Raw genomic sequence first — 27,789 nt, forward strand, 5'->3', positions numbered from 1 at the left:
TATCTATTTTTTGACCAATCGATCACTCATTCATAATATTCGATCGAGTATCCGATTATTTCGAGTATTTTATCAAAATTCAGAAGCGCTAAATTTGTGAGTTATTGACCAATTCGGAAGAAATTATCTGTGAACATAGAACAAAAGTCGCCAACATCTTGTACAGAGTGTAAAGTAACGATTTTCATCATACTTTCATATCTCATAAGTCATAACGAACGTTACTTGCCGTGGTGATCGCATCGTCCAAGTCATAAAATACTGACTCAAAGGCATGCAAATACATGCATACCCGTGGACGAGCGGTACAACAAAAGCTTTTGAAAAATAAAATGCCAATACTAAAAAAAATTTTAAAAAACGATCGAGTGCAAAATTTCGAATACTCGCTCGTTTGAAATTTTCGAACGAATACTCGAATATTCGAACTAATCGTTTCACCCCTCGTGCGAATGCATGCGTACTGCGCATAGTGGGTGAGACAAAGAGGGCATAATAACCAGCGGTGATGTACATGACTGTACTCTTGATGAGACAAGGCATATACCTGGCCCTGTAGATAGAGGGTAGTCGGGTGCATTGTCCGTATTGCCCAAGTATTGATCACCCGGTCATCAGACCATGGAGGTAGCGTGGGTAGGGCAATGTCATCCAAGGTTGTCATGTCAGCTTTGTGCACCTGCCAAATAGATGCTCAATTAAACAATCAACCTTTCTCCCCATGCCGGCTGGAAAATGCGGGTCCGCGGGAGTTTTTTTCCTCTCCGGGGAAAACACCATTACAAGAACATAGCTAGGATTAGAAGAGGTGGCCTCATAAATAACTCTACACAAAGAAACTTGAACAATCACCGTCAAAAGATCAAAAATTAATAGTTTTTACGAGACAAATTTGAAGCTCTAAAGGCACAATAGGATGCCCACAGCGTCATGGGAACAACTGGAAACCAGTCCAGCGTAGCTAATTGTCCGAGCATTTTCAACCGGTTTAAAACAAAGTAGTTACTAGGGCGCTGTCTTCAACCATCACCGGCAATGTTATCACTAGTATGATCATGCTCTGCCAAGACACGCTCCTCGTATGACTTGAGCACAGCAATGAACGGCGTGAAGAGAGCTAGCAGCAGGGCTGTGATGTAGAACAGCCAATCAAAGCTGACCAATGATGTCATCGACACTGCGAACAGCGGCGCTATGAAGTAGGAGATCAGCATCAGAAAGACTTGAAGGAAGCGAAGCTCACCGAAATGTGAGCTACCTCGGTCGTTAAGAATGCTAGCAAGAACAGAGAATAAGTTAATTTCTACTTCACCACTAGCAAAACCAACTATGGAGAGCGGTAAGACGATTGCTGAGACGTGAGATGTGGTTGAATCCATGATTGTAAATACTACGAAAGCGACACTTAGCAATAAGGTCGAGAACACCAAGGCCCGCCATCGCCGAACAGTCGCAGATGGCTGTGCAAAGCACCTCATCAGTAGCACGAACAAGAAGAGGATATTGCGCGTACTGAGAAGAACAGCGGTTACAGCGGCAATTGTGGTCGGTGCAAAGCCACGTATCCACAGCGGACTGATTATGGCGGTTTGCACAGACGATGCTATTACAAGGAAATACGCCAGGGACAAGATAATCGCCAGCGGGGTCTTGAGAATACGGACTAGAGCAGCGAGGTTGGGCATGAACGGTCTTGTATCTATGCTGTACTTGCCCAGCTCATGCCGTGCTAAGCTCACCACACCTGCACCCACCGCTGCCAGGCTGGCCGTAATGCAGAATGTTATTTGCCAGCCGCGCACCACGCCAGACAGTGTCGCCAAGCCACTCAGCAGCATCCCAAACACCTGGCCAGCCTCGAACAACACAACCGTCATCAGCAGCATGGACAGGCGCTGGTTCTCATCGTTAGTTGCCGTGCCGACCGCGTTGACCACCGCCATGCTGCCGCTACTGCTGGCGAGGCCGTTGACCGTGCGCGCCAGCAACATGACGCCTAAGCGTTGTCCACCCTGGACTAGTGATGCACACGCACTCGCCAAGCTAGACCCTGTCCAGCACACAAACGTCACAGTGAGCATGGACAAGCCTCCGTACTGGCGGTCCAGCTGAGCCAGCCACATGGCTGGCACCAAGAATAGAACAGCCACTAGCGGACTGCAGGCAAATAGCGAGCCGTACTTAAGTTTATCCAGCATGTCGTCCGATTCGTACTGTAGAAAGTCCACAGCTACTGGAACTGCTACAGATGCCATTGTGCCGTTCATAAAAGCTGTCATTGCGACCGCTATGGCCATCCATCGTCTCACTAGTGCACTATCCGGCGACGCCAGTAGCGGCGACTGAAGCGCTTGAAGAGGCAACTCAAGCCGCTTGAAGCGCGTACCGTCGATCAAATCTTGCTCTGCATTGAACGTCAGCGGATCGATTTTGCCACGAGCAGCTTTCGACATGACTACCTCCGGACTGGTATCTCTGATCATCTCCTGCCGTCCAGAGTGCGCTCATGACGAAGACAGCATGCTCTTCACAACATAAACACGCGATGTTCCAATAATATTCCTAGGCATTATCCTCCAGGAAGAAGCATGACCATCGGTCCAATGCACAGGCTCAAGTAATTAGTTAGTTCACCACTAGGCCCGTCACCAGCCACAGCAGCTCCAGTTGACTATCCGCACTGCACTGTGCTGGGAATAAATATTTCCAGCATTTCCGGAAGGCGAAGCGCTTTCAGGTCGATGTGTGCAGGCCAGAGTCCAGGGAACTGAAATGCACGAAAAAAGTACACTGTCAGGGCCAGGGCTTTTTCTTGGGGCACGCCAGCAGTCAGCACTGCAGCAGTCGCTTGTCCACATGGCCATGGAAGACGCGAAGCTGTGTCCATCCCATTCCCTGATCCATGTCACCATGTCACATGTGTTCAAGTGGCCGTCATTTTTTTGTACTCGATCGTAGTTCTGTTCGCCTCGGCGTCACCATGGTTACGCTACTCAGATCGCAGCCGGGGGGGGGGGGGGAGGAGGTACAGGTCCTCTCACAACTACAAATACAATGTCAATGACAAAGTAGTACAATGTATTACTACTTGAAGTAGTACTAGTAGTAGTAAACAAAGGTTGCTCTGAACCAACGCCAGGACGGCAGGAGAGAATGGATAGTAGGACTACTCAAGTTATACTAGGACTTGAGTAGGAGAACTAGAAGTAGTAGTACCAAGACTGGGGTTCATACCCCCCCCCCCCCTCCCCGTTATCATCGGAACTCTTGCCTTCTTCTTGGTATGAACTCTTGCTAGTATAGTATACTAGTAGCAAGAGTATAATCAAGTTACATGTATAAGCTCCCTGGGAGCTTATTTAGTCTTGCTAGTATATTATGTAGTAGGAGGCTAGGAGTAGGAACACAGCTGAGCTGTACAACCATAATCATAACCAAAACCGCCACAGCGCACCAGGGCCACCAAGCAGTCTTGGGTCAGCTCGCCCAGTGAGCCCCCTCTACCCGATGTGGCGCTGTCGGCTATCCCAAAACGTCCACCACCGTCGTCTGCCATTCTAACCCTGAGCAGGCACAACACTGCTTGCAGCCGCACAAACGACAACATACGGCCGCGGTTCTTGGACCAGGTCAGGCAGGCATGCAGTGGTAACACATTGTATGAGGTTTTGACTGGTCAGGCAGGATGGTGCTGGTGGAGGTGGACATCTTGTGCTGGCTCGTACACCAGAAACACAGTCAGCCAGAGAAAAAGTTTCTGGTAGCTGCCCGGCTCAGCCGCGGGGCGGGGTGTCTACGCAACATCCTTTACAGCAGAGGTCACGTCGCGGCCTTGACTGCAGTGCTGTCGTGCCTCAACGCCATTGTGGATCGAGCCGGCAGCTGTGACCTTGTCGTCGTCGCCGACAGCCGGGCTCAGTCTGGTTGACGCAGTTCAGGCAGATCCCTGCCATCCCGGCTTGCACTGACTCGCTTCTGCAGGCTGCTCACTGTTGGCACTCACCACCCAATTGGTGTGGGTGAGTAGCCACTGTGGCCTCCTGTATAACGACCGCGCTGACCGCCGCTTGCCAACGCTGGCACGGCCACGCAGCAGGATGTGCCTCTCCGGGCCCCATCCAGGCCGGGGGCCGCCAAAACCTGCATCCATAAGGAGACAGGGTATCACTTGAACCTCCTCTTCTGGACTGCCGCAAACTTGGCGCCGACCTCACGAGGAAGAACCGGCCGTCATTTTAAAAACCTGCTCCTGTCCGGTCACTGTCCACTCCTGAAGCAATACCCTCTCCACAACATATCGGCTGAGGCCCTGATTCGCCACATTGCCACCTATGCCATCTGGAGGATGAACTCAGTGGTGCCGACCACCACAGTGATCTTCGCTGCATCAGCAGAAGCCTCAACAGAGCCAGGGTGGATTTTGGGGCGTCCACCACCGCATCGTCCGCCATTACAGACATGCCAGAAATGGTCGTGCGGTTCTACAATTTCAGGAACTTACATGTGTCTACATGTACTAGTAACCGTCCGAGTAACAGTGCACAGCACACTAACTGAGTAACGGTAGCTAACTTGAAGCCTCTATGACTACCTGTAAGGCTGTATCCCCATCACACTGGTATGCACACCTAGTACCTACATGCCATGCAGTAAAGTATAACACTTTGAAATATGCTGTTTATCCACCTCAGCAGGAACCTTGGGCTTTGCTTCCATGTCCTACTACCGTACTGGCAATATATGTTGCCGCGTAACGCGTAACGCAGGGGGGTGCGGCGTAACGCGCGACCAGGCTAGTGCGACAAATTTTCGTTGAGTTCGTAACGCGCGTCCGGCGGGGTGCGGCGATCTTTTCATTGCAGTTTGCACTGCAAAAAAAGGCTGAAAACTGTGAAAGCACGTGTACCGCGTGGTGAAAAGTAGTTTTTGGAGGAAGCGCTCTTCCCCTATGTCACTTTCCTTTTGATGATCTTTTTGTGAACAGATCACTCTGATAGTTAAAATATACAGTCTTCTATTGATATCGTTGTCGCCGTTTGCCGTCGGGTTTGTAACAGTTGGATAGCAACTGAATCTCTGTGCCTTCAATGTGGATGAAAAGAAAAAATGATGCGGCAAAAGCAAAAAAATGATGCGGCAATAGCAAAAAAGTGATGCGGCAATAGCAAAAAAAGGACTGCGGCAATATAGAAACCTGTGTAACGGCTCCTGTGCGACTTTGCATGTAACGCCCTGCGTGCGGCAAACATGTGCCAATGTAACGCTTCATGGCCTCACTGCGGCAACATATATTGCCAGTACGGTACTAGTAGTACTAGTACTTATTATACCAACAAAATCTTTTTGTTTTGTTTGGTTTTTCACAATTTGTTCCGATTGTATTTATTTTACTTCGGTGGCTCAACAGTACAATGTGCTGCTACAAAGAGGGTAAAACCGAAGAAGAAGAGTCATAACCAGGGAGTCGTGAAAATACGAGTCTCTGGTCATACTCATACTACTAATAGAGCGCGAAATATAGCCCTGATCATAATCGGATCTGCTGAAAAAGGACACTGACTGTCTGAGTCTGAGTTTATACTGGCTCATTACAGTTAGGGATTCCAGTCAAAATTTCAAATTCATAATTCAAGCTAGCTTGTTCTTGGACAATGTCACCGAGGAAATGAGAAATACTATGGTACCAATTTTATCAAAATCGGTCCAGGCATTCGAAAGTTATAGCCATTTTTCTACAGCGAAATGGGTGAATTTTTCTCTGGCGATCAAATGGGAAATCGGCTCAAAACATGGTCAAACTACTGCATAGCCACCACCTAGCTACATACATTTTCACACGAATCAGATGAAATTTTGTCACAGGTTACCACTGGTTACAGCCGGCCTCTTATCCTTGCCTTGAGCGGATGATATATGCACGCTTCGATTCGGCGAACCTACCCCTCTTCTTCACACCTCTTTGGCCGACAAGGACCTCAAGTCACCAGCACGGCTTTGGCCATTGCCGACAAGGACGGCAAGTCACAAACACGCCAATGTTGATGTTGCCGATGCCGTCTTCTGCAGAGCTTGCAAGTTGCGAACTAAATCCAGAAGACGCTGTCGATGGGAGCTGGGATCAGGCTGATCATGGTGAGAGATCGATACTGCATCAGCTCCAACACCAACCAGTTCGATCGGTAATGACGGCAGCTCACTGTTCTCCGCCAGCGCACGAGTCGTAAATCCAAGCCGCCGCCTGTTCTCCTTGTTCCTCGCAAACAGGAGATAGTACAGAATCGTGTACTACGTCGTGCTCACTAGGCACAGCGCAATCCTGGTCTTCGTGCTGCTTGATACTCGCGATCAGCTGACTGCGCTGGGGGTAACACCTAGTTTCTAGTGTAGATCTACTCTTCTTCCTCGCACTTGAAAAAATCGCCATGTCGGAGGTACTTTTAGTAGGGAGTTCAGGCAAAAAAATCAAATTCAGAATTCCCAGGAAAATTCTGTTGGAAATCGAATAAGCACGTCTTTCAAGAGCACACAGAAAATTTCATGTGAAAATCTCAAAGCAAACCTGAGATACAGTCATTTCAATTGTGGTGCCAATCATCATAGAATTGTGTTGAATTGTATGTAAACGTGTATAGCACGCACGGCACAAACTGACAAACATGACCCAGGGGAAGTTGACCAGGGGACATAGTGACAAAAACAAAAAGTTCGCTGAAAAGAGCCCAAATGACAGGCCTATATGATAAGCAATAATGTACAAACATTTCTATGTACAACAACTACCTGACGGCACGTCGCCGTGTATTGTTTCCATGGCAACCCCTAGCAACATTGCAGAAACGCAACGAAACATATCAATGATGACAATATGGAGTGAAAACGTTGCACAAGCGTGGTAAAACAAAAATGGAATGTAGGTTAACAGTGTTAACGGGAAATTCTAGCATTGTTACCATAGCAACGGAACAGGAAAAAAGTGAAGAGAACAGTTGGAAGAGGGGAAGACACAAAAAAGACAATAAAAACAGTCAACACAATAACCACAAACTTGTCTTGACCATGTCTTTGACCATGTCTTTGGACAATAAAATTATTCATTTTCAACGCGGAGCCGTTTTGCTGTTGGCTCCAGCTCGCAATCTACATTGTCAGCCGAGGTGGTGGTGTTGGCGGCTGGCTCTGACGAAGCTGCTCGCTGACTGTCCACATCAGCCGGACTGGTGGTGTAAGTGGTTGGCTCCAGGGGAGTTGCGTGCTGACTGCCTGCAACATGAGCCGAGCTGCTGGTGTGGCCGGTTGGGTCAAGCGGAGTTGCTTCCTGACCGGGTGCAGCAGCACCTGAGCTGGCAGTGTTCGATACATTCAGTAGCTCGCAGAGATGGCTGATCAGTGTTTGAACAGGATGTTGTTTTCCACCCTTAGACATGGCAAAGAGATCTCCTGATGCCTTCTGATTCAGGACAACTTTCCGGAACTGCAGCTGCGCTTTCAAAGCCGCCTTCTTTGCTGCAATGGTGCTCAGGAGTGCAACCTTTTCGTCAACTTCTTGTCTGGATGTCCACAGACCATAGCGCTCAACATCTTTCGTCAAAGCTTCTTTCCTCTTCAGCTCCTTCTCCCTCTTCTCTGCAATCTCCTTTGCTTTGTCACGAAGTCGCTGAACGCAGTACTCATGGATTTCCTTCTGGCGCTTCCTGAAGGCTTCCTGCATAGCTGGAGCTGTCTGCCGTGCCATTTGGAGGATTTCGGCTTGTTCCTGGGCAGGTTTACTGGTCAGCCATTCTGCGGTTTTGTTATTAGAAAACATAATCATCCCCTCCAACGCGATAGTTCTTGAATTGGGCTTTTCTCGGATAAGTCGATCCAGTTGCGCGAAATCACGTTCAGAAACGACATTGGTGTTGCTGACAGAGGCAGTTTGCACTCTGGTTGCCTCGTCAGGTTTATGGAACGCACCGCCTGGCAGATGATCGGAGAGTAGGTTAGATGTATACCGAGCATACACGGTGCATAACATCTGCAAAATCTCAACAGTGGTAGTGTCACTCGGACTGGGCTGCAGCAGGTAAGTGAGCACGGGGTCGGTGAGGGAAACTGAAGCATCTGTGAACGGCCGAGCGGTGCCGTCGAGGAGGTCCGCAGAATCATTCGTCCAGTACTCAAATTTCTTCTGGAGCTGACTGTAGACGTTGGACATGTCAGAGATGGAGATTGATTTGCTTTCCAAAGCCTTCCACAATGGCATTATGACGAGCTTGGAGAGAATTCCAAGGGCTCTTGCACCAGATAACAATTCTGGGATTGCAAGGTCAGCCTTGACAGCACGGAGGAGTTGGTTGGGGTCCGCCTGAACATCCTGCAGGAACGTTGTCATGAGCTCGTGAAGGTAATACACTCCAGCACCATTGAAGTAGCAAACATAGCTGCGGTTGCCTCTCTGCTCTGCCAAAGGCACCACTCCCCCCATGTCAGTCACATAACTACGAAAGGCATGCATGCACCCAGCCTGCTCATTCCCATGTTTCTGAAACGCATTTGCAGCATTGCGAAGTAATCTGAAGACCCGAGACCCGTCTGTATCATACACACCATGCAAAGTATGTGCACCAAATGGCTGATCACCAAAATGCATGTCCTCCCATTTCCTCATTGCAATCTGTGATTGGTCGGCCAAGCCAACAATGAAATGCATTCCACAAAAGAAATTATTCATGTTGGAAAATGAACTTTGCTGCTCATTGCTCAATGTCTCCCAGCTAGCAACAACATCAGGCAAAATCTTCTCTCGATAGTCATGTAACAACTCATTGAACTTTCTTTGTACAACACACCGGTCACTCATCGTGTTCTTGATGTTCGCTACAATCTTATTGCCAGTTTCACAAGACTCGCCAACACCCTTGCACGAATCCTGAAGGTCGGACAAAACCTCCTTGAACTTATCAAGGATGTGCTCTGACGTGCCATTTTTCATATCTACCATACCCACACTAAAAACTTGATTTTCAGTGGCAATTTGGTAGGTACCATACTTCTGACCAAACTTACTCGTGCCATCAGTGTGCAAGGTTGTATTTTCTGCCTGAGAAAGTACTTCAGCTGCATGCTGTGAACTAACTGATTTTAGCTGCACCAGCATCCCAGACAAAGTTCCTACACTAGGGAGTCTGTCTACTTTCTTGCTGACTAGGTTATGAAGTACACAATCAATGACCGATTTCACATTCCATATGCCCACATTCAATGCCAACAACTCCATACAACACTTGACTACTTCTGGGAGGTACGCATTGCCAGAAAATGTTGTAATCATGGAGCCACTACATTCTTCATGCAGCTGTGAACCTAAGTCATCAACCTCCAACTCCAACTGCTTAATTCTGCCGTCAGCTCTGGACAACAACAAAGACTTCTCCTGCAGTTCACGCTCTAGTTCCCTTCTGGAAGTATCTAAATCACCCGCACGCTTCTGCCAATAATACACTTTATGCTGCGTGTTAACTAGCTTCCTCTTCAGCTCATCTACCATAGGCATGTCATCCTCACTGCCCTGTTCATCCTGTTCATCATACTCATCTTCAACCATATCAGCCTCTACTGAACTAGCTACCTTAGCCTCCAGTGATCTGATTGTCTCATCTCGACGTCCCAATTTCTTTTTAACATTTCGTAGCTTCCCTTGCCCAACCTTCATTTTCTCCTTTAAAGATCCCACTAATTCCTCCTGTGCCTTAGCTTCTCTCTGCACCTGGAAAACCTCTGCTGCCAAAGGCTCAGTTGTTGTACCAACTTCAGTGCTGGAGGTGCTTTCCCTATCACGCTCACCTGACTCCGACTGGCCGGATGATGGAGAGGGTAGTATAAAGGGCTCAGCCAGTAGGACAGCAATCTGATCGCTGGCTTTGTCCTTCAGCAGCCTTGCTCGACGTTGCTGCAGAGAACGGACTCTAGAGGCAAACGTGCCAACAGCAATATCTTTGGTACTGGAACCTATCAGAGAACCAGTCCATTTCAACATATCGTTGAACGAAAACTTCGAGGCATTTTTGAATGTAAGTAGCTCCAGAACGACATCGTTGGTGACAGGAAAATCACTCGTCTTCAAACAGGTAAGAGCTTCGTCTGATTTCAACGCATTTCTCAGTTTGCTTGAATAAATACCAAGCCTCCGACATGCAGGTCCAGGGCTATTCTCCTCCTCATCGGCCATGAAGAATTCAAATATTCAAATTCTCGCTGTAGAGAAATACAGAGCAGACAAATATTCCTTACCGCCTGGAACCGCTGCAAACTAGATGAAGAAAGACGATCGTTCTTACCTAATTTTGGGACGAGGAACACGATGGAAGAATCACCGTCCGTCAACGCTCAAAGGAACAACATCAAAATCGCGTTCAAAGTTTTACGGCAAGACGTGGGAAGTCCCATCTCACGACTGTGACCTCGAGTGAGACACCAAACGAAAGCTAAAAATCTCCTCTGTCAAATGGCTGTCATCTCCTTCTTCAACAAACTACAAGTCTAAAAAAAATCAATATTTCCACGTGGCACATTTTTGTGCCATGCTCACGTCATAAATGCATGCATGACGCGTGACGAAGATTTTTCACCGTGCTGTCACGTGACTGAACTCCCTAGTTTTAGTCCTACTCGGCGCACTCAAATTTTGTTGCGCTGCTCTACCTTGCTTGAGAAAAACACCGGCATGGGTGATTCCGAAAGGTTTTTGGGTGCTGAAGCTGAAAATCGGTTTAAGAATCCCCTAAGATGCCATTTTGGACTTGAAAATCGCCTTCAATTTCTTCTTTGACTGATCGCAATGGCCTAATTTCGCCGCACGGCGATCAAAAACCCCACATTGGACAGCTGAAAACCTCAGGAAGCCACTGGTGACTTCAAAAATCCTCCAGAACTTACGATATCCCAGCGCACTGGCCTAGAATGAGCCGTCATCGCGCGACCAAACTTTTGTGTGTAGCGCGTGGAGAAAGTCCTCGAACCCAGTCGGCCAGATCCTGGAACCCCTATTACAGTCATGTAGCTGAAAAAATGGAGTGTTCGCGTCACAATCTCGGAACTGGCTCCGCAAGGGCGCTACGTCTTTTTTGACGGTTGGCGGGGAATTTCAAAAAACCGCTGGGATCAGGTGACTGATTTTGCCGTTTGAATAGAGCTTCGAGAAGAAGTGCACTGTAAAGCGTTGGTGCTGTGTGGCGATGTCCGTTTTCTGGAGCACGTTGTCCTTTTTTGAAATGTGAAGAGAAGCCAGTGCTCACAGTACAGTTTGTGGAGAGACAAGCAAATCACCACAGTCAGCAAGCCAAGTGTTGTTTCCTTCAAGTTTTGTTTTGTGCGCCTTTGCTCAGACTGTGCTAAGATTTGCGTCCTGAGGGACAGTTGGCAGCCAGTCGAATTGTGAATGTAAGGTCGTAGAGTTTGACAGCATTCGAGCGAAGTTCATGAAGTACTAGTAGTCTTCTGAGCCATGGATTTCGGAAGTTTAGAGACACTGAAGCGTCCTCAGTTGCAGCAGCTCTGCAAAAAGTTTGGCTTGAAGGCGACCGGGAAGGTACGATCATGAAGATGTGTCAATGTGGGTTCAGTCCATTAATCCAATCCATGCACTCTAGTAGTCTTGTATTGTGCAATGTCACTCAGTTGCTTATCAAATAAATATGTCAGCTATGATTAGTATCATCAACTCAGTGTCTGAGATCACTCATGTTGCCGCCGTACAAGACAATGCTGTTGACCTGCACATGGAGTATGTCAAGGGGTAGCCTACAAAAGAAGAGAAAATACTCAACGAGCAGCATGGATCATGCGGCTTGCAATTATTCTAAACATGAATGAGACAGCATTGAAAACAATACACATTACATCTGTACTGAGTAATGTAACATTTCACTGGACTATATCTCGTACATTGTACATCATGGCTGGACACCACGTATGGACTCCACGTATGGACTCCACGTATGGACTCCACGTTGTACATGCAGCACGTAGAATCTAGTACTATACACAGCTCGAAGCGCGGCTCGTGTGGACTGAATCGATCGAGTACAGTTTGTAATACTCGATCGATCTGGTGCAACATGCTGCATGCACTGGCCCACACACGTGCCTTGCGCGGTGTAGATCTACGCGGCCTGGGCCTAGCTAGCTGGGTTGGATGATCATGACATGGGAAACACTGCACTTGCACCGGACGGCGTTGTGCACCGCTGTTTTTTTGGCATTTTCACTATAGGTGGTGTGAAAATATCTTTGATAATGATGGAAGCACCAACAAAATGGTGTCCAGGGAAAACGGTCCAAATCAAGGGAATTGAGGCAGGTTGTCCAGGGGACTCGAGCCTTCAGGTTGGCATGTATGGTCTTATCTAATAGATATTAGGATTGCCTATCCAACAAGTCGGACGGTTGCTGCCAACATGCTTCACTTCCAACTAACTAACTTAGTATACACAATGTACTTCATGTAGATGTACTTTTTCTGCTCCATCTTTACACTGTATTTGCATATGTCTGGTCATGTGTGTGTGTGTACGTGTGTGTGTGCGTGTGTGTGAGTGGTACATTGTGTGTGTGTGTGTGTGTGTGTGTGTGTGTGTGTGTGTATGTTCCTGCAGAATACAGTGCTGGTTGCAGCGCTGCAAAAGCATATTTCTGGGCTGTAAGTACGGGGCCACCGCTTGCTTTCATTCTTTCAATTTCTTTGCAATGCGTCTTGAGATTCACGTGATGGGCCCTTTTTCGCCTTTCCGTCAGTTTCGGAAGCTATACTCTCGATCTCCTTGCTTACCACAATCATGACAATGCCATCGAGTACATAATTATCATGTCCACCAGCAGCACATCACTCTCTCTCTGTAACATTGTCCTGGCCAGGTGAAGTACTGAGTGATAGCTAAGTACTAGCGGAGTGTGTGCTTCCACTGACCCGAATGTACCAGTTCTAACTTCTAACCATCACTCTAACTTACTGTGTTTACTGTTGGGCTTCAGTGTCAAGTCACCGTTGTCATCACCAGCCAAGTCTCCGGGCAAGGAACCGGAAGTTGCCACTCCCAAGCAGAAGAGCCCTGCTCCGTCCCCGGTAGTATCACCGAGCCATGCGTCTCCCTCCCCTCCTCGCCCCGGCAAGGCAGTAGCGGCCACCAAGCGCGGTGGCGGCAGGAGAGGGCGGCAGCCGAAAGGGAGGAAGCCGCCGCGGTCGGTTTCCACGTCTCCGTGCTACGCTGACGATGTGAAGGATTCAGTGTCAGAAGATGTCCCGGCCGACCATGCTGCTGCTGCGATGGAGGTGGTGGTGAAACGCCGGGTGCGAGGTCGAAAGGCACGGAAACCATCTGCCGGTGCTGATGATGCTGACAGTACTAGTCACAGTCCGTCTGCTGCAGGTAAGATCACTCACAGTGCTTGCTGCTGTGTTATAGCAGTGCAGTGGCTGTCTGGGAAGTCCCCTCTTATCATTTGCAAGCACAGACCCCAGCACAGACCCCAACACAGGTCCCAACACAGACCCCAGCACAGGTCCCAGCACATGATTCAGGATCTGGACGGCTTACACAAGTATGTTGAGTGATATGTACGGTAATACGTGTGCTCATTTCTCAAATATACAAGTACACCGTGCCGAGCCCATCACCTACGATCTAATAGAACTATCCTACCCACGATAGTGTGCTAAGCGACACCCTGGTACGGTATAGACACGATGTGATGATGTCATCACCTCTGATGTTCTGGATATAATGACATCATCACAAGTACTGTTTTGTCACGATACAAAACAGGAACGATGATGTTAAGAGTTACGTCACTTACGTGCAACCTCTATAGGTATGTGAGATGATTTGACATTTCTTGTCCTGCCCGTGTTGTTGTTGTTGTTGATGATGTTGTTGCATGTGCAGCTTTGGCAGGAGTGCAGTCAACTAAGCGTCGTCGCTCTGAAGTCGGGTCCAGTCCTCAGCCAACTCCGAAGCGAAGTCGGACGGTTACTGCCACATCGCCTGCCGCTACTCTTACAACATCTCCCTCTTCGCCAAGTAAGGGTGTATCCGTTGTCGTCACCAAGTACTCAAAGACAACGTCACCTAGATCCGGCACAAAGGTGAAAGCTGCGGGTACGAGATCTCGAGGCTCATCTGGGTCTAGTGCTGGCCAGCGCACAACACCTTCGTCATCAAGACAAGCTACTCCGGTCACCAGCCCATCTCTATCAGCAGCTGTTGCCGCCGTGTCGAAGTCTAAGCGTGCCTCGTCGTCGCCACTGAAATCTCCCGTTGTGAGTCTGACTCGTAGCACACGCACACCTCCAACAAGTGCTGGCAAAGTTACCATGTCCACAAATACCGGCAGTGGGCGTAAGCGTTCATCAGCTACGAAGAACTCCGGGCAGAAGAGATCGGCCAGCAAACGAGGCAAACAAGCCAGATCCAGTGCAGCGTCACCTGTTCAGTTCTCCGCCACCAGTGCTGATTCCCTGTCACCACCGTCGGGGAGATCGTCTCGTCGAAGTACATTCACTGTCACGCCGTCCCCACCACCACAACCACCGTCGACATCTGCAACCGGTCCCTCTGCTGCAAGGACATCGACTGGGAAACGTTCCCGCTCCGGGTCTCGGGCGGGCAGTTTATCGGCCAAGTCACATGACCAGTCATCAGCCTCATCAGTCGCATCTCCTCCAACTTGGCAGTCACCGGGTGTGTCCATGGACGCCATGAAGGCCTCCATCCTTGCGGATCTCGATCAAAAAGTGGCATCCAAGCTGCCGCCGGCACCGGTCGACACTAAGATCCCTCGCATCGGCTCTTTGACGTCCATAACAGGTGTGTTGATTGGGTTCGGTCGTCAGCATTGTGCCCCGTCAAAGTCACATGACTACCCGTTCTTGCACCATGTCATGCGTGGCTTGTGCGTGTGAAGTTGTGAACTAAACTTTACAGACTCGTAGTGCAAGATGACTGGAAGAGTGCAATAGAAAAATAAATAAATCGTGGTTGTCAAGGTTACCAAGCTATACTCTGTATTGCTCTGCAGTAAATGAGTAATACCAGTACTCTGGCATACCACCACTGTGCTGTGCAGGTAGCACATTGTCAGTGGTAGTCTCTCTTGCCTGACTAGTTATGTATTACAGAGAGCATTGGGTATTGCAGATTATTTATTTTTTGTGCCAGTTCACCACAGTCTAGAGCTGTCCTCGCAGGCTCAGTGGTTGGGGCATTACGCGGCAGTGATGCGGGCAGTGCGCTATCACCAATGCAACTCCCGAGTGCACTGCAGAGGATAGCCGCAGAGCTTTCGTACAAGCAGCTGTCTAGTTTCTTTGGTCTATGCAATGATGTCATGACGATGTCGTGCACATGAATAACATGTTTATCAAGATCCTCTAACTCTATATGCTGTGTACTGCAGGTGGTGGGAAAGGCAAGCCAGTGTCTGGGAAGGACTGGGACAAGATTCACAACAAGAACTTCCAGAGGTATGTGCACTCGGTTTACTGCAAAGAAAAAGCTGACTGTTGCAATTACAATGACTTGATTACACTGTTAAAACCCCCAGAATTTGGGTAGCACCAACAGCAGCAGCTGTCCATGTCCTTGTACTGTCTGTACTGGCATTTATTGGCTATGACTGTGACCGCCATACTGTTAACCGCCCAATATTCGCGTCACTAAATTTTCGCGATTTCCTAGAACCAGCAAGTTTGCGATGGCAAAAGTTCGCGAAACAACGGGGCCACCTACATACACCCACTGTTGAAGCTTGATTTCACGCTGGTTAATATTCGCGTTACGCTCTTCTCGCGAAAATAGCGAACATTAGTCCGTCGCGAATATTAGGCAGTTTACAGTATCAGTACGACTCGTATGGTGTACATGGGTGAAGGACCCTGTGCCCAATCTCTTAGCACTTGACTCATTTTGAAACCAATGCACTTTGTGTGTTTATGGCTGCCTCTCAGGATGAAGTCCATTGAGGATGACTTGCGCTCTCGCCAGGTATGTAATCAATACCTGCTCTCTTTGTGGGTATGCCTGCTCTCTTTGTGCGTATGCCTGCTCCCTTTGTGGGTATGCCTGCTCTCTTTGTGAGTATGCCTGCTCTCTTTGTGAGTATGCCTGCTCTCTTTGTGAGTATGCTTGCTCCCTTTGTGGGTATGCCTGCTCCCTTTGTGAGTATCGTGAGATGCAGCACCGGCGGTGTACCTGTGATGCTCAATACCACCAAGGCCAGGGTGGAGAGACCATAATGCATTACTTTCTGTTGATTCCACTGTCTATACTAGTAGTCATGTACGTATGTGTGCATGTATGCTTGAAACTCACCATGACAACCAACTATAAATCTTAGATCATCGTTCCACTTGCTCCATAAAGTGTAGCGTGTTTTCTGCGTGACCGCTACTCGCAATAAACCCAGCTATAGCTTATGGATGAAGTAGTGCATCATGACATATTCATGAGGCATATCAATACGATCGGTGGTGATGTTCTTAGTCGTCTGAAGTTTTGTCCTGTACACAATGTGTTGATGTGTTTGTACTAATATGTACCTTTGCGCATGCTGGTGGCCTGCGACGGTGGCAACGCCAGCAGCCTCCGAGACTTCAGTAAGAGCCGCTGTGTGACTTGTAGTGCTCATCAATGTGCATGTGTGTGTGTGTGCACGTGTGTGCATGTGTGTGTGTGTGTGTACCGGTATTTGTGCAATGCGGTGCTTCAGGCTCGCCGAGAAAAACTGACAGCTAGTGGGAAAGGAAGCACCTTGTCTGCGCGCAAACCAGCTCCTAAGCCCAAGACCGACTCCAAGAGCATACCGATCTTCAAAATGCCCGACAGCAAAAAGAAGATAAGCTTTACTTTTGGCGGAAAGGCACCAACTGTGGTGAAAGCGGCTGTTAGCAAAGCAGCTACCACCAAGGCAGCCTTGGTGAATGTCTTCACTGGAACGTCATTACGTGGTTCAGCTGCTGCTGCGGCTAGCAATCGCAACACACCGCGAAGGGCAATTGGCACTACTTCCGCCGCCGCCACCGCTGGCAAGAGCAGTTCAGCAACCAACAGCAAAACAGCCAAAAGTAGCTCAGACGCCCCCACCGACACCACCAAAAACAGTTTGACACGGGCATCCATGTCGTCAAGCCGAGCTTCATTAGCTCCTGCCTGCACACCGATGAAGCCTGATGACCGGTCCAAGTCCAATGGTAATTGCACCCACAGTCACACACACACACACACACAAACGCACACACACACGACGACGACAACAACATGTCTGTATGTATCCTAAAGTTATTCCGCCGCAAGTCTGGTTTCTAATCTGACTGTACATAAGAATGTGTTTTATTTTGCGCTGTTCTAAGGGAAGGAGCATGTCTGCTAGTCAGCATATCCCCTTAATCAATGAAGTAGTTTGCAGGAAGCCTTCCCTATCTTACGGATATACGAACAGACATACGAATGGAGTTGTGGATAGGAACAGCGAAATACAAACGCAACCAGTACACAGCCGTCCGCATGACATTTGCCGGCCTCCATTGTAAGAGCAAGCACTGTCGAATCTAGATCCTGAGTAAGCTTTGGTGGATGGCTGTGTGGTGGCTTCCTCCTGTTATTCTGCATTTATACCGTGATTGTTGTCTATATGTGTGTGTGTGTGTGTGTGTGTGTGTGTGTGTGTGTGTGTGTGTGTGTGTGTGTGTGTGTGTGTGTGTGTGTGTGTATGTGTGCTTTGTGCTTTGTGCTTTGTGCATTCATCAGTTAAGTCTGCACGGCGCTTCTCGTTCGCATCACCTGGATTCAAATCGCCCGCCGCCCCGAAGCCAAAGTTTGACTTGAAGGCCAGCTTACAGCGCCAGCTATCCTACAAACCCTATGCTGGTAAGAGCTGGAGAAGCCATTCAATACAACAGCTGGGTGTGGGTGTGAATCTGTGTGTGTGGGTGTGGGTGTGAATCTGTGGCTGTGTGTGTGTGTGAATCGGCGGCTGTGTGTGTGTGGGTGTCTATATCTGCATGTGTGCCTGTGTGTTGGAAGGGGGGGGGGGGGGTATTCTCTGTCACTAGGCCATTGTAGCTAAAAGCAATGCAACGGAACAGAATGTACGGATACTTGTCTTCTTGAGCAGTTTGCCCATTACCGGGCTGACTACATGTATATCTCCGCACACATGATGTCAGCCATGTATATTCTCTAATCTACCTTTCTGTCCTCTGTGTGTGTGTGTGTGTATGTGTGTGTGTGTGTGTTTGTGTGTGTGTGTATGTTTGTGTGTGTGTGTGTGTTTGTGTGTGTGTGTGTGTGTGTATGTGTGTTTGTGTGTACGTGCATGTGTACGTGCATGTGTACGTGAGTGTGTGTGTGTTTGTGTGTGTGTGGGTGGATGTATGTGTGTGTGTTACTTGTAGGTCCATTGAAGAAGAAAGCAGAAGATGGTGTCAAGCCATCAACATCTGTCAGCCACCTCAAGTCGCCGAGTGTGAAGGTGTTCAGAGAGAAAGGTCAGTGGCCCCGCTCTTTTTCATGTTTGCAATGAGAATCTACTTGTTGGACTCAATAGGCAGTCGGGAGCCCAGTATCGAGTCTGAATCCTATAAACAGTCAGATTTGGGCTACTTCGGTATATTACAAGCATAAGGACCTGCTATGATTGGTCTATAATGATGTTGATGGTGAAACTGTAAGCAGTGGATTCCTACGCCATGGACGATGCATTTGAGTCGAGACCCTGAATGAACGCAGCTGCTAGGCAGACCCTCATGACGTCAGATTGCTGTGGAAAACTACATGTACGTAACTGTCCAATGAAAGCACATTGGTTGAAAACTCAGGATGGGATAGCAATGAACTAGAGCATTTCTAAAGCAGTCCCAGCACAGTCGTAATCAGGGATTTTCCCCGAAAGGCAATCATCAGCTGGACAGTGGTGTGAATATGCAGATGTGCTGGCTTGCTGCAAGGTTTATGTTGTTGACTGGCTGCTATTGAACATGGACACATGTTTTGGCCATTACTGTATCATTGCTGTCGCCTGGCATGCATACAACTGTCCCACTGTCGCCTTGCATACATACAACTGTCTCAATGTTGTCTCTGCTGTGTAGGGTCACCAGCGAAGGAGTTTAAAAGACCACCTGTTCGCGACCACAGGTTAGTAAGGGGTCGTCGCAAAAGTTTTCTGTCGTCCCTGAAACGAACATCGTTCATTTCGTACTCGGACCCCCTCCTCTCCCTCTGAAACGAACACAGCTTGCTAGGCTGGATGACGAAAATTGCATGTATGTACATGTCATATGTACAGTGTCGGTCGACTTGCGATTTTGGCTCGCACCCCCCCCCCCCCCCCCAAACAAATCATGTTCGTTTCAGGGACGACAAAAAACTTTTGCGACCCCTAACTTCTTAATGTCTTGTGTGACTTTCCGCTCTATGCCACTGCCATAGCTCTCTAGTCTACTGTACTATGATTGCTCTGTGCTGTATGAGATGTTGATGTAGCCATGACCAACAACACACTATGTACTAGTAGCCCTCAATAGCAACTAGCTGCATGCTACTGAAGTGCTGGCCTAGTGATACCAGTGGGCATTGCTGACTGTGCACTTGACTACAGCATGAATCCCTAATACACACGTGTTGCATCGCATAAGTTACTTTGTGCATGGCAATTATACGTGTCGTGTGATCATTTGGGTCGCGCCAGTTGCAGCTGTGGTGGCCGAATGGTCACCGTATCCACATGAATTTGTTGAGCGATCCTTGGTGGCAATTCTGGCTGTTATTTTGACTTTTGTGTGGTCCAGGTGAATAGGGCTTGAAAGTGCTACGTCACAGCATAGCAACAATTTCAAAAATTCAAAAACTGGATCCACTTGGATCCAGTTTTTGTATGGATCCAAGCACATTTCAAGCGGTCTTACCCACAGCATGGTGATGTAGCCAGTGAAACTGACTGATTTGGCTACTGGGGGCGGGGTTACAACTGGTGGCGAAATAAAAGTCACACCTGCATGCGACATGAGTGGGTTGCTATGCACCCACATACATAGGCAATAGCAAAGTCACACCTTTGTGGATCCAAAAATCGAAATCTGATGTCAACTTACTACTCCCTGGCCGTTTTGACGTCATCACTTTCAAGCCCTATATGTCTTACAGTAGTAGATTTCCAGGTACCTGGTGGTTGTGTATGTACAAAAAACTGGTCATTGTCTGCTTTTCCACTCCCGGTGTGCAGAGCGGAAAGCCGTCAGAAGCTGCAGCAGCGTATGAAGTCCCAGCGTGGCAGTCTAGCAATGGCCAACAGAGGTCTGGCCACGTAGGCATCTGCAGGTACGCCGAGCGTTGTATGCTGGCATCAGTCAGTGTAACCACTGTAACAAATCCCCAAGTCCCCTATTGCCCCCCTCCCCCCCCCCCCCCCCCCCTTACCTTTTTCTAGTCTAACAGAAATCTTGAGACTGTCTTTGATCTCTGCCACCACTACTGCTGCTGCTGCTGCTTCTGCTTCTGCTGCCACCGCTGCTGCTGGAATGTGAGCAGTGTCTGGTGTCCGCTTTGAGTTTAGCTTCTGCAATCGTCTGGACTCTTGCCAAGACAGGGAACACCAGTGTGTGTGTGTGTGTGTGTGTGTGTGTGTTTGTGTGTGGTGTGTGTGTGTGTGTGTGTGTGTGCTCTAGCATCGCTATTCTTAGTACTGACAAACGTAACATGACAAGAGAGCGTACACACTCTCAATGGCTTTTTTTCTCTTACTCCGCTGCTGACATTATATTTGCACATGTTTCTATTACTGCACGACGCCATCGCCACAGCGTTAAATATGTACTGGTAAAACATGATTCTCTCGCAACTTCATTTTGGTCTTATCTACCATTCTACCGTATCCTACCGTCCGCAACCGAATATACCTCTGCATGAAAGCGTCCGAAAATAGAAAATAAATTAAAAACAAGATGGCGCCCACTGACTGACAATCTTCATGAAACTGCATACAACGTAGCACCCGCATACCGCACATTTCACGTCCACTTGCTATCTTTGATTACCTGACGCTGGCTGCTCATCTTTTTTTCTGCTTCTTTATTTGGCACACGTGACGTTGCAGTTAGCTATTAATCTTCTACTTAGTTCTAGTCCTGCTGCAGCCTGGCCTAGTTCCTGTAGGTCTTCAGTCTTCATAGGTTTGTTCCAGTTGTATCACTCTGTTGATTTCATCATGACGGTGATATATTATGACGTTATGTTGGAAACTAACTTGTGCTGCTTCCGGCCGGCGTGTGCATCTAGTGGTGATGACATCATCAGCAATATCGGGTGATGTCATGCATTTTCCTTTCCCTGCTTCTCCAGTGTGCCACGCACATGGCTCTTGTATTTCAAGAATGGAAATTACGTGTGTGTGTGTGCATTTGTGTGTTCTGGGATGAGTCATAATCTGTTCTGACCTGGCTCCTTTGTGCTGTCGTTGGTCTGGCTGTGTGTAATCAGCCTGACCTGGCTCCTTTGTGCTGTCGTTGGTCTGGCTGTGTGTAATCAGCCCTCCACTGCACTACAGATTCTACTATGGGCATGGGCTGGTGTGAGCAGAGTCCTGTCCTAGCTGTACACCCAGTTCATGTAGACAATGATTATGTCATGATGCAGCCGGTCAGGGTGGCAGCCGTGCTGTAGCACTGGATGTACTTGTTATACTGACTTCACCTTTTTTTTAGGGGCCGTCGCCGCTTACGCATCCGCACAAAAACAAAACGCAGACTTTCTGAGACCTCCCCTCCAAATCGTACACACAATCAGTCATCGTGAACTCATTACAATACCCGTCCAGCATGACTTTGTACAGCATGTTTAAAAAAAGGTCCGCCCTGTGAGCGAACGAATCGCTGTAGTACCGTTCTCTCTCTCTCTTTCTCTCCAAATACAATGGACCATGACTGCATAAATGAGAAGTGTATGCAGCCATCGGGCCAGTAGCAGAGTGTACCATGGTGTATAGGCTACTAGTACATGACATTGTACTACAAAGATGGCCACATGATCATGACACACACACACACACACACATGCAATCACTGAGTGGTATGTCATTATGTGAAGAGAGAAGAGAAGGGAATCATTCTTCATCACTTGGGAAGCCTGAAGGGAGTTGTGTGCTCATCAGTCGTGTCACTGTCTATGTAATTGTTTACCACTAGCGTGCTTCCGTATTGCCAGCCTACGACCGCTACGTTCAGCTTGCCTCATGCTCAGCAGCACGGCGTTGTGATGAAGCCGGGGTCATGTAGACTGACCAAGTGAAGATCACCACACTATTGAGTATTGTACCCGAGGCTGTGGCGGCAACCTGTAATCATTGCTCAGCCCGGCGGTGGTGCTGCATCAGCCTACTGAGCCTAGCCCAGCAACTACCTTTTGATTGTCCATTGTCCAACCGTATTCAGACTGCAGAGTCGGACTGTCTTGTACAATGTCATGTCGTTGTAGTCGCACATGTGCACTTTCCACAATAGTTTCTACACGTAGATGTGCAGTTTGTTTCACTAGCAGTAAGAGGACAGTCATAAACAGAACAGAAGTCATAACCATGATAACCCCAAGAGAATAGTCATAATAATACTACACATACATAGACAGCAGCAGCCTTGCTAGCGTCAGTTTTAGCACTACCGCATGCTAGCGGTACATGCTGTCATGCACTAACGATCTGTGTACACATTCCGGGAAAATCTCCACATGATTCGGCCTTTCCCCGTGGACTGAGCGCATGCAGTTTCCCATTGATATTCGTAGGGTCTACTCCCCGGCCAGGCTTTACTTTCGTCGCGCTCTCTTTGTCACTTTGTGAGTTTGTCAGTCATGCAAGCCTGTCTCAAAGTCAAACAGTGTCTGATGTTCTGATCTGGTGCGCTGAATCGGTGAGAGCTGCTGACCGTGATATCCGGGTGCGTGCGATGACTCACCCCGTGCTGATCATGCATACGTACCCCCCCCGTAGATCTACCCTAGCCCTGGCCCTGCATGCTAGCGCCGCTAGCACGCGTGCTCCAAGGCGTTAGTGCAACATGTAGATCATTAGCGAGGCGCGCACAAACAACTGACAAACCATAGCAGAAGATGTACACGTAAACCGCTTGTGCGTGCACGATGATCGATATTGCAAGGCCAGGAAATGTGCCCAAGATCCAACTACAGTTTGGCAACGTTAGTCGCAAGGAGAAATAGGTTGGTGGCACAGTGTGGCTTTGAATCTGGCCGGTAGGTTCCCCACTGTCTGTTGCCGGGCTGGTGCGTGGTCATGGCGGAGGTGTGCCTTGGCCTACGCGTCGTGCGTGGGCCAAGCTGGAACTGGACCGCTCAGGACGGTGGCGAAGGTGGTGTTGGTACGGTGGTGGAGATTGGTGGATTACCGGACAGTGGCAGTCCACTGGGCACGGTAGTTGTGCTCTGGGACACGGGCAACAAAACCAACTATCGATGTGGCTACGAGAACAAGTTCGACTTGAGAGTGCTCGATACCAATTGTGCAGGTACACGCTAGCTACCATCAATGATCAGCAATCTGATGAAACTTTTGGTTTCTAGACTAAATTGCTTTTTGTCAATAAGGTTTTAAAAAACTCTTTACGGGAGATACGTGAATCAACTCTGCGTGTTCGGAGAATCCTTTCCGTCGAATGGACATACAGCAGTACACTGTACAATCATATTACTGTTCCAAATATGCACAAATCGTATGTATGGTTGTGCTGAAGATGTGATTATGCTGAATGGCTGTAATATACACGTTCTCACAGATTTTCTGCAGTTTTGTATACATACACTGTACACACTGCTCGGAATGCATTCTGGCATGGAAGGCATACCTGTTCCGTATTTTTCTGGTTAAAAGTCGACCCCGGTTAAAGGTCGATCCACCCAATACTTGGGGCCTCAATTTACCGGCTCAATATCAATAACAATTAATGGTTGACATAACCGGAAACATCTGGTAGCACGGAGTATAGTCAATTAGAGACACTGTGACCACACTGACTGTACACTGAGTATGACGGGGAGCCGCTGAATGTTTGCATTACATGACCTACTCTCTCCCTAGCCATGTTACTGAAGTAGATGGTTGACATAACATTAGTGAGGGCGGTGCGCATTTCCACTCCTTTCTCCAGCCGATGCCTATGCCTTCCCACTCGAAGTGAGGCGCCTGGTCCTGCACTGGGTGTGTGTTTGGCCGTGTAGAAAGCATCTTTATCCCAATGCTAATCTCGTAGCCTACGTATGTAGAGCATTGAGTAGCACCTCAATACACTGCTTCTTCTGTGATCGTAGAATCGATTGCACTGCATTCCGAATCCGAATTTTCTCCATAGCACCATAGGCAAAAAAACTAAAGTGAAAAAGAATTATCATTTGTTGCCGCTGGTGGTGGGTTGCTGCTGCTGCTGTGGCTGCTACTGCTACTGCTGTTGCTACTGCTGCTGCTACTGCTGTTGCTGCTGCTGTTACTGCTGCTGCTACTGCTGTTGCTGCTGCTACTGCTGTTGCTGCTGCTGTTACTGCTGCTGCTGCTGTGGCTGCTACTGCTACTGCTGTTGCTGCTGCTGCTGGTGTTGCTGCTGCTCTCCTGACTGCTGCTGCTGTGTCTACTCTTGTGTCTAGTTGGATCACATCACTTTGGTGTGATGTGCGATGGCTGTAGCAGTCACAGCTTGTTTGGCATTCGCTGGAAATGTCGGGACTGTCCGGATTACGATCTGTGCAGCGAGTGTTACCACAGCGACAAGCACAACCTCTCGCACCGCTTCTGGATGATACCGTTCCCCGGCGCGCACAGGTAGGATTACAGGGTAGGGTGGCAAGGTGTGTGTGTGTGCGTGTGTATGTGTGTATGTGTGTGTGTGTGTATGTGTGTGTGTGTGTGTGTATGTGTGTGTGTATGTGTGTGTGTGTGTGTGTATGTGTGTATGTGTGTGTATGTGTGTGTGTGTGTGTGTGTGTGTGTGTATGTGTGTGTGTGTGTGTGTGTGTGTGTGTGTGTGCATGTGTGTGTGCATGGGTGTGTGTGTGTGTGTGTGTGTGTGTGTGTGTGTGTGTGTGTGTGTGCATGGGTGTGTGTGTTCCGCGGAGCCCCAGTTGACTATATTGTGGCAGAGAGGAAATCCAAGGTACGAAGTGTGACTCGGTGCCTGTGTCCATGGCCATTTCTGTGTCCACACGTCTGTGCATTCAAGTTTTGAATTTTTCCCCTACATTTACATGGTCCTGTTTGAGTAACACACTTCCAGCTGTCTTGTAATGAACTACAAGTTTTCATTATTGTGTATTAGGTAGGCCGGCCTACTGCCTACACTGCCTGCATGTGCATGTAGACTGTTTCTCCTTACCCTAGAACCGCCAGCACTACCGCTAGCATTACCTGGTGTATTAGACGGTATCTGTTTGTGTACACGCATGACTGTATTATTGCTCTGGTGCTGCTGCTGTTGGTGCCTCTATACTGCGACAGCTTCTCCCACTACTGATGCAGTCGCCGCTACTGCTTCTATTGCTGTTGGTGTTTCTCAGGAAAGAAATAGAACAGCGACAAGGTGCAATGAGGTTGACCTGCAAGGGAATTTTCCCCGGTGCAAAGGTAACACGCGGCCTGGACTGGAGATGGGCTACACAAGATGGTAAGGTGGTTTATCCCACTGCATAGCCATGTACAGGTGCTGTAGTACGGTATTTTGTGCATGTCATGTGTACGTGGTGTTGGTGCATGCGTGTGTTGCCAGTGTGGCGTGAAAAGCAGTCTTCGTCTTGAGTTCGTCTTGTCTAGTTGTGTTCCGTGGTCTTCTGGTTAGTCCAGTCTTACAAACACGTAGTCTCGTCCATTGTCTGAGTGTGGAGGCAGCAAGGGACTGGGAGTAGGAATAAGAAAAATTAGAAAATCCTCAGACAACATTGGTGGCAGCGGTGGGATTCGAACCCACGCCTCCGGAAAGACTGGAGTCTCCTTATGCTGCATGTACATGTAGCAGGTGTTAGCTGTGATACTCACGGTGCTCAATCCTGCAGCATACCTGCAGCATACCTGCAGCATACCTGCAGCATACCTGGCAGCTACAGGTACATACAGCACAAGCACACGCCATCGTAACTATCACCTGTGACTGGCAACATCATAGTGTGAATCCAGGCCTGGCCGAAGAGCAGCCAGTCCGCCCATGCCACTGATCTGCCGGGTTCATAGAGCTCTCCTGCAGTTGACAGTTTTGATTCTCTCCGACTCATATTCTCGATGGCGTCTCCGAATGCGCACGGTGATAGTTGGTTATGATAACTACTTGTATTACCTGTTGTGTAATGTACCGTTGTCTTTGTTGCTGCTGTGACATGTGCAGGACAACAGGGTGTTGTGGGTACGGTGGAGAAGCTCTGCAACTGTCAGGCGGTGACACACGTGAGTATACTCTCTACATGACCTGCTGCTGCTGCTGCTGCTGCTGCTGCTGCTGCTGCTGCTGCTGCTGTTATGCTTGCATTAGTTGCATTGCGACATTGCTGCATTGCTTTCCCGCCTGCGTGGCTCTTGCTGCTGCTTGAGGGCTCTCCCACACTCCGGCAATGTCAATCAGCTCCTTAGCCCGCTTCAGCTTCTGTTGCACAAGTACATGTAACGTTATGTTGCCTGGGTGTCTAGCTGCTAGGCGTATCATGGAGTCATCAGTGACTCATCACTGGTTCTTGTGACGGATTCAAATTGCTTTGTGTGGTACTAGTAGATACGGACTTTGGTGGAAGTGCCAATGTCATCATGTGTTTGACAGATTGAACCCAACGCACTGCTAACAGTGCCCCTACCCACTCCATGCATGACACTACTCTCGACAGGCATGCTCAACTACTGAGTATCCGTCCTTCCTTGCCCGACTGCATTGTCACTGTGTTATAGCCCTGTCGTTTCTGTGCTTTCATGGCGTGCCGTGTCGGCTGTGATCCTGCAGAGAAGCGCTGCTCATGTTGCGTGGCCCAACGGACAGCGTAATGTCTATCGAGCTGGACACATCGGCAAGGTAAGAACGTGGCGAGAAAAAAAGGAGCAGAGGATGGCTTGACCCTTGGACTGTTGGTTTATGGACACATTGGCAGTATGCAGGGTAAGAAAGAGGCTGGGAGAAAGAAAAAAGAGAAAAAAAGGAAAAAAGCTAGCAGAGGATGGTTTCGATCCATCGACCTCTGGGTTATGGGCCCAGCACGCTTCCGCTGCGCCACTCTGCTCCACACATGATCTCTAGGAGCTGACAGCTGCAAGACACTCTGATTAGTTGCCGAGATGTTTGAATGGCACTGGACAACGGATGTCTGGGGAAGGAGAGTCCATCCACACTGTCACTGTGTAGCTAAGTTTGGAGGAACTACAAAATAATTTCTTTACTACAAGTTCCAGCATGCGTGATAATGTGTCTCATTGACATTGTCAACATACTTCATCTTCCCATGATTGACAGGACCACACACACCATCCCGGGCCATGTCTCCAGCCAGAGTCCAACAGCATTTATTTTCAAAAGTGTACTTGGTACGAATTATTGTGATCATTACCCTACCCACACCATCCTCAAAGCAAGTGGTCTCTTCGCTGCAAATTGCTAATTTCAAGTCTCCATCAAATTGTGATCATGCGATGCATGATGAGTGTTAGCTCACCCTGGCGTTCATGAACAGTAAAAAGTATGAATGATGTTGCACTCTCTCTCTGTTGACGTTGGCCTGGTGTTTGTGTGTGTGTGTGTGT

General features: G+C 48.5%; 4 protein-coding genes and 1 non-coding gene across 5 annotated transcripts in view; 2 read left to right on the plus strand and 3 right to left on the minus strand.

Annotated features, from left to right (window-relative positions):
* Window positions 1–1,019: 1,019 nt before the first annotated feature.
* On the minus strand, window positions 1,020–2,453 carry LOC135813570 (uncharacterized). The gene has a single exon (XM_065326660.1). It carries the CDS (start codon window positions 2,451–2,453, stop codon window positions 1,020–1,022), a length of 1,434 nt encoding a protein of 477 aa, XP_065182732.1.
* A 3,984-nt stretch (window positions 2,454–6,437) lies between these two features.
* On the minus strand, window positions 6,438–10,533 carry LOC135816162 (uncharacterized). The gene is made up of 2 exons (XM_065329556.1): window positions 10,317–10,533; window positions 6,438–10,233 (listed from the first exon to the last, which is right to left on the minus strand). Exon 2 carries the CDS (start codon window positions 10,205–10,207, stop codon window positions 7,088–7,090), a length of 3,120 nt encoding a protein of 1,039 aa, XP_065185628.1. The 5' UTR covers window positions 10,208–10,233; window positions 10,317–10,533; the 3' UTR covers window positions 6,438–7,087.
* Window positions 10,534–11,198: 665 nt separating this feature from the next.
* LOC135816163 (mucin-19-like) lies at window positions 11,199–21,272 on the plus strand. The gene is made up of 11 exons (XM_065329557.1): window positions 11,199–11,566; window positions 12,633–12,676; window positions 13,009–13,403; window positions 13,920–14,840; window positions 15,430–15,496; window positions 15,980–16,016; window positions 16,741–17,221; window positions 17,778–17,897; window positions 18,425–18,517; window positions 19,121–19,166; window positions 20,254–21,272. Exons 1-11 carry the CDS (start codon window positions 11,483–11,485, stop codon window positions 20,336–20,338), a joined length of 2,373 nt encoding a protein of 790 aa, XP_065185629.1. The 5' UTR covers window positions 11,199–11,482; the 3' UTR covers window positions 20,339–21,272.
* Window positions 21,273–23,102: 1,830 nt separating this feature from the next.
* Window positions 23,103–27,789, plus strand: part of LOC135816164 (E3 ubiquitin-protein ligase MIB1-like) — a 21,559-nt gene continuing 16,872 nt past the window's right edge. Inside the window, exons 1-5 of the mRNA XM_065329558.1 lie at window positions 23,103–23,542; window positions 24,672–24,846; window positions 25,578–25,684; window positions 26,396–26,454; window positions 26,999–27,067. Of these exons, the coding sequence (XP_065185630.1) occupies window positions 23,311–23,542; window positions 24,672–24,846; window positions 25,578–25,684; window positions 26,396–26,454; window positions 26,999–27,067 (642 nt within the window). The 5' untranslated portion in view covers window positions 23,103–23,310. The remainder of the gene's footprint in view (window positions 23,543–24,671; window positions 24,847–25,577; window positions 25,685–26,395; window positions 26,455–26,998; window positions 27,068–27,789) is intronic.
* Trnam-cau (transfer RNA methionine (anticodon CAU)) lies at window positions 27,201–27,272 on the minus strand. The gene has a single exon. It is a non-coding gene; the product is annotated as a tRNA-Met (tRNA).

This window comes from Sycon ciliatum, chromosome 4 (genome assembly GCF_964019385.1).
Source record: "Sycon ciliatum chromosome 4, ocSycCili1.1, whole genome shotgun sequence".
In the NCBI taxonomy this organism is placed as follows: domain Eukaryota; kingdom Metazoa; phylum Porifera; class Calcarea; order Leucosolenida; family Sycettidae; genus Sycon; species Sycon ciliatum.

Bases quoted from the DNA above. Each gene is read 5' to 3' on its own strand.
- LOC135816163 (XM_065329557.1), top strand. From the start codon at position 11,483: ATGGATTTCGGAAGTTTAGAGACACTGAAGCGTCCTCAGTTGCAGCAG. The intron at 14,841-15,429 runs GTGTGTTGATTG...TGTGTACTGCAG, and splicing joins CTCTTTGACGTCCATAACAG to GTGGTGGGAAAGGCAAGCCA. The intron at 17,898-18,424 runs GTAAGAGCTGGA...TGTTACTTGTAG, and splicing joins ATCCTACAAACCCTATGCTG to GTCCATTGAAGAAGAAAGCA.
- LOC135813570 (XM_065326660.1), bottom strand. From the start codon at position 2,453: ATGTCGAAAGCTGCTCGTGGCAAAATCGATCCGCTGACGTTCAATGCA.
- LOC135816162 (XM_065329556.1), bottom strand. From the start codon at position 10,207: ATGGCCGATGAGGAGGAGAATAGCCCTGGACCTGCATGTCGGAGGCTT.